Genomic DNA, 6536 nt, shown 5'->3' with positions numbered 1-6536 from the left:
TGGAGACCGTCAGCGGCCAAAACACACGCAATATCGGGCGCACCGATAAATAAAAAACAGTTACAAGCGTACTTAGGCATATTAAACTATTACGAAGCGTTCTTAGAAAATAGAGCTCATAAACTGAAACTATTATACGAGCTAGGTAAACAAGCGACGTAGAATTGGTCGCCGGAATGCGAAGAGGCGTTTGAATAGTCAAAAAACGAGTTAATTTCAGACAAAGTCCTAGCGCTTTTCTTTTTCTTTTTTTTATATAAAAATGAGCAACTTGTATTAGGTACAGACGTTAGTCAGTACGAACTATCAGCAATTTTATCGCACAGATACGCTAACGGCACCAAGTGACCAATTGCATTCGCCTCCAAGATAATACCAGCATCAAAAATGCACCGAGCATAATAATTGACAAAGAGGCAGAAGCTATAGTATTCGGGTTTAAAAAGTTCTATCAGTGTACGGTGCGCAGATTATTCTAAAAACAGATCACGAGCTTCTGCGATTTGTGTTCGGGCACAATAAAGGGGTCTCTGTAACAATGCATAACAGGATACAGCGATGGGCATGTTTCTTAGCGAGTTTCACGTATACAATAGAGATAGTACGCTCAACGGCGAACGAAAACTGTGACGGCGCTATCGAGATTACCTGTAGCACCAAAGTATTCGACATAGACAACGCAGCCATAAATTATTTTGAACAAAGATGCCAAGCGCTCACAGCGAAAGTAGTAGCAAAAGAAACAGCAAAAGATCGAGCTTTATGTAGAATCGTAGAATTTATGTTAAATAGATGGTCGGATGCAAAAAAGCTAACAAGAATTATTATCAAAAAAAAATAAAACTAGGCCTCAAAAAGGGTTGTATAATGTGGGGACTCAGGGTAGTTATACCGAAAGCGCTCAGAAATCACGATATTAAAAGAAATTCATGTAACTTATTAAGGAATCGTAAAAATGAAAAAACTGGCACGCTTTCACTTCTGGTGGCCAGGCTTAGACAAAGACATCAAAAGGACCGCGAGTAGTTGCAAAACATGCCTGGAGAAGGGCAAAGCGCCGCCACACGCGCCGTTAACCCCATGGCCATGGCCGGCGAACTCATGGTCAAGACTGCACACGGATTTTCTCGGGCCACTCTTCGGGCAAATGTACATGATTATAATCGATGCGCACTCTAAGTGGCACGAGATAGTACGAATGGGGTCAAACATGAAAGCGTACAAGGTAATAGAGATATTCAAAGCACTATTTGTGAGATTCGGGCTACCACATCACGTGGTGAGCGACAATGGGCCCCAATACAGAAGCGAGATGTTGCAGGCTTTTCTAAGGGAGAATGGGATTAAGCAGAGTTTCGCTGCCCCGAATCACCCGGCGACGAACGGAGTAGAAGAGAATTTTGTAGGAACCTTTAAGGATAAGGTCACAAAAATTGTAAAATCGGGAAAAACAGTAGAGATAGCGGTGTAAATGTTTCTCTTCGACTACCGATGCACCGAGCATTGTACAACGGGTAGAACGCCGGCATGGCTCATGTATAGAAGAGAACTCCGCAACAGATTCGATTTATTGCGGTCGGATGTGACGTCTGCAGTAGAAGAGAAACAATTAGCTCAGAAATCAGCAAGGCCAGAGAAGCGAAATGTAAAATTAGAGATAGGAGATAGAGTCATGGTCGATGACTTTCGCCGAGACACACACGGTAGATATCCAGGGACCATAGCGAAAATTCTATCACCGGTCACGTTCAAAATAGAAACTGGCAATAAGGCGGTATGGAAAAGATATGTCGACCAGATTGTAAAATACACGGCAATAAAGCGAAATGCGAACAGCGAGGACACCTCTAAAAAGGGGAAAGACAAATCAGAGAGAATCCGGCAACAGCTTTCCGGTGTGGGAAAAAATAAAAAGAGGGAATTGTAGTGTCCCGGCGTAATAAATAGGAACCCGAGAGGTGCTGCCTCTCTGCGAGCGAAGCTTGGTACATAGCCGAGAGTAACGATAAGCTAGCATTAAGATACGAGATTTGTAAAGGACAACATGTCAAAAATACAGTGAGTAAGTCCTAACCGTTTCAAACATTTATTCCGATACACTATGGTACTATGGTAGACGCATTCAATTTTGCAAAATTGCAAATGTAAAGATTAATAAAAATTAATATTATTATTCAATTCCTTTCATTATTCTACGTATAAAAGTATGAAGGTAAAGTTATCGAAAAATGAATATTTTATGAGATATCTCATATTTTATATTAAAAATGTCATGACAAAATTTAAAATATTTCAGGAAATTCTTAACGAAAGAGAGTTTTATATTAGCGTTTTGAAAACGTCTCAACAAGGATTACAAAAATATGACATAAAAAATAAGGGTCCCCGTTTAAGGAACTCAATGTGACCTTCCCAGATAGCAACGTGTCTGCATTGTTGCCGGTATGTTGCCGACAACATAGTATGTGTTGCTATCAGAATTGTGGCAACTGAGTCCGCATTTATTGGTAAGTTGATCCCTGCACAGTATAACAATTTTGTATAGCAACTTGCCAGCAACTTGTTGGTAACTTATGCTGCGGTCTAAAATCGTCTGATTCAAAATTCGAGCTGTTGCTGTCATGTTGCTGTAATAATTCATAAGATCACACAATGCTGTCATATTGTTAGCAACGCAAAGTAAATTTGATGCTGTTCTCTTGCCGACAGATTGCTGGCAATACATATATCCAATGTTGCCTGCGTGTTGCATCAAATATTAAATTACTTGAAATCAATTGAATCAAATGTACGGCAAGTTGCCAGCATCATAAGCAATCACAGGTTTGCGCGATTTTGCTCAGACACACTTTGCTATCTGGATTAATGTGATTTTCCCAAGATCGTTCAAGTTCGATTCAATATCACCACATAACGGATAACTTGGTACCCTACAAATTTTGTATAAAACATTTCTTCCGAAAACGTCATCTTTCCGAGATAATTCAGTGTTCCGACCTTTTTGTTGTACCCTGTGCAAATGTCGGATCATCCGATAGATGGCATTCGATGAGATCCGTTTCTCGTATTTAAAATATGACAAACGATAGTGTGAGAACGGTATATAAATAAAGTGTACGGTACAACTTATATCATCAGTTGTATCGCACGCATATAATAAAGTGGCACACAATTTCGAATTAATCAATAATATTTATGGTTTTATAAAATTTTACATCCCTTCATAATTTTTAATGACCTATACCTGAGCAGATTTGGATACATTCGGTAAATAATTATATCTTGGCAGATCCAATCTGCTCAGATCTGCCCAGATAGAAACAATTTGCAGATCAAATTATATCTGGCCAGATCTAATAAACCAGATCTGGCCATATCTCGGCAGATGTAATTCTTTTTTCCCGAGCGTCTAGACCAATGAATATCCATCCATAATGAGTTCCATAAGTCAAAGCACAAAGATGGTTGTAACCCTTATGACTGTCGTAAGTCGTAAGTCGGTGTCGGAAGTCAACGCACAAGGATTGACGTTAGCGTAGTATGTTGTATCAATCACGTCGCATCACGCGACGGATACGATATACGCTAATGTCAATCCTTATGCTTGACTTACGTCCACGACTACGACTATTATAAATTGCTACGCCATGTTATGTGCTTTGGCCCTAACATAGCATGCTTTATATTGGATGCTCATTGATCTAGACAGTCTTACGTTAGGCATATGCAGCGTTGCATTTTACATGCAAGATATAAAGCAAAAAACGTATAAAGCAAACTATTATGACCTACTCGCAAACAGCAATCAAACAAATAAAAAATAACGACTAATTGCGAATTGTTTATTAAAGAGGGGGTAAAACTTCAGATTAAGAGCGACCTCACCGATTTCAATGATCTTGATATATGTTGTCAAGGTCATGACCCCGAGTGACCTTTAGAAGGTTTTAGCCGTCGCTCGTTATTCGTTAAAAAGTTATTAACAAAAATAGTTTGAAAAATATAACAGTTATTTTGAGTATTGGAAGGCATAAATAACTAATATATGTCAAAATAGTTCACGCATATACTTTCCACGCGAAACGAGTTGTCACATGGGTTTGTGGCGTGCTTTACAAGCTCGTTTAAGTAGAGGTGGTATTAAACAAGATAAGTTAGTTGATCATCTGTGTGATTATTTGTGGCGATATACAATAAACGAGTTCGTAAAGCACGCCACAAACCCATGTGACCGCAGGGAAGCGGAACCTACTGCCTCCACGCATATACTTTCCACGCGAAACGAGTTGTCATATGGGTTCGTGGCGTGCTTTACAAGCTCGTTTAGGTAGAGGTGGTATTAAACAAGATAAGTTAGTCAATCATCTGTGTGAATATTTGTGCAATATATAATAAACGAGCTCGTAAAGCACGCCACGAACCCATGTGAGAACTGGTGTCGCGCGAAAAGTGTATGCGTGGAGGTAGTAAGTTTCGCCCCCCTACAGGGGGCTCTATTGTTAAACTAAGCGACACAAGCGTTCATACATGTATTTTTTCCACATACATATTAATCGTTTATGTCTTCCAATACTCAAAATAACTGCTATATTTTTCAAACTTTTTTGTTAATAACTTTTTAACGAATAACGAGCGACGGCTAAAACCTTCTGAAGGTCACTCAGGGTCATGACCTTGACAACATATATCGAGGTCATTAAAATCGGTGAGGTCGCCCTTAATCTGAAGTTTTACCAAAGAGGGATATATGTATATCTGTTACAGTCAAAGCCCGAAACGCAGGCATTCCTAAAATTGACTAGTCAATCCTCAGGAACGACCAAGCGTCTTAGTCAAAGCCCGAAATAAGTTTTGCGTTTCGGCTTTTGACTTGTCAATCCTAGGAATAACTAATACGGCTAGTCAAAGTTAGAAACTAAAGAAAAATCACTTCGGACTGTGACTAGTCAATCCTAGGTGTGACTACGAGGCCATCTGACAATAAGTCTGATATGCGCCTTGCACATGCATTTAACCTAATCTGATCTGTCAGCTGTCCGTGAGCGAGTTACGGTGCGTTGCAAGTTATTACACATCGAGCAAGCAGTAGTTGTGCGCACGTCTGTATCGTTTTGTGATATGTTTTATTTATTATTAGTTGTTATTACGCATTCTTAAAATAAGTATAACAACATTCAAAATGAGTGAAAACAAATGTAATATAACCAATGAGGTGGACATGAACCATATGAAAACTATATTTATAGAAAGAGTTGTGAGTTTGAAGAAAACAGCATGTTCATTTCATATTAAAACCAGACAAAAGTATGAAGAGTTGATCAGTGAGGTAGAATCTGCAAAGATGGCAAAAAAAAGGACATCGTTACAATATCGGCGTCTGAAGCGTTATGACATCTTGCGTGTTGGGAATATAAAAAAGTTGATTATGCCGCTCTCTGATAAGAATAACGTATGTTACTATGTCACAGATGACGAGTTGTTTGATGTAATTGACAGTGTTCATCGTGAGTGTGGTCATGGAGGTAGAGATCGTACAGTAAAAGCACTAAAAGATAAATATGCAAATGTTACGATAGAATGCATTAACTTGTATTTAGATTTATGCATACCATGCCAAAAGAAAAAGAGTCATCCTAAGAAGGGACTGGTGGTGAAACCATTAGTATTTACAGAGATTCATGCACGCGCACAAGTTGATCTCATTGACATGCAGACGTGTCCCGATCGTGATTTCAAGTATATCTTAAACTATCAAGATCACCTGACAAAATTCGTGATTTTACGTCCTCTGAAAACAAAGACCGCAGAAGAAGTGGCTCACATTCTCTTAGATATTTTTTGTATTTTGGGTGCCCCTTCAGTACTTCAATCGGACAATGGCAGAGAGTTCGCCAACCGCATTATTGAAGAATTGAAAACCATGTGGCCTGAGTTATCTATAGTACACGGTAAACCGCGGCATTCCCAAAATCAGGGTAGCGTAGAGCGGGCAAACCAAAACGTACAAAAAATCTTGTTTGCGTGGCTGGAGGATAACAAGACCAATCGTTGGAGTGAGGGGCTTAAGTTCTGTCAACTGCAGAAAAATTGCGCTTATCACACTGGAATACGACAAACTCCATTCGAAGTCATGTTTGGTAAGCATAACTTTAATACGTAAGTTTCTGTATACAAATACTACCTATAAATAAGTGAAGAAATTGACCGATTTTTTGTTACAGGAAGAAAAGCTCACGTAGGAATACAGACTCTACCAGATTCTATAAAAAAGATTCTCCAAACTGAGGAAGAATTAGAAAGCACTTATATAAATCTATCAACAGAAGAGAACGAAAATACATCTGTTGTTCCAAAACAAGACGATTCCAATCCAATTACAAATCCCGTAGAAGAAATAAATATTCGACAAAACGTCCCCACGGATATAAAAATATGTTGTATTTGCAAAAAAGAAAGCTCTGGAGCACATACCTGCTGTAAATGTGGGCAAATTGTACACACTACATGCGCTGATAGTACTATAAGTACAGAAGAAG

At 39.0% G+C, this 6536-nt stretch overlaps 2 protein-coding genes across 2 annotated transcripts; both read left to right on the top strand.

The window, feature by feature from the left end:
- Positions 1 to 955: 955 nt before the first annotated feature.
- Positions 956 to 1471, top strand: LOC112457932 (uncharacterized protein K02A2.6-like). Its single transcript, XM_025021264.1, has one exon. The coding sequence runs from the start codon at positions 956 to 958 to the stop codon at positions 1469 to 1471; it is 516 nt and encodes a 171-aa protein (XP_024877032.1).
- Positions 1472 to 5425: 3954 nt separating this feature from the next.
- LOC112457931 (KRAB-A domain-containing protein 2-like) lies at positions 5426 to 6385 on the top strand (the record flags this gene model as incomplete). The annotated part of the gene is made up of 3 exons (XM_025021263.1): positions 5426 to 5522; positions 5862 to 6137; positions 6222 to 6385. Coding segments are annotated over exons 1-3 (537 nt in total), but the record flags the coding sequence as incomplete, so codon positions are not given.
- Positions 6386 to 6536: the final 151 nt, after the last annotated feature.

This window comes from Temnothorax curvispinosus, unplaced genomic scaffold (genome assembly GCF_003070985.1).
Source record: "Temnothorax curvispinosus isolate PA1 unplaced genomic scaffold, ASM307098v1 QBEX01008465.1, whole genome shotgun sequence".
Taxonomy (NCBI): Eukaryota; Metazoa; Arthropoda; class Insecta; order Hymenoptera; family Formicidae; genus Temnothorax; species Temnothorax curvispinosus.
This window is presented reverse-complemented; position numbering and strand designations above follow the sequence as displayed.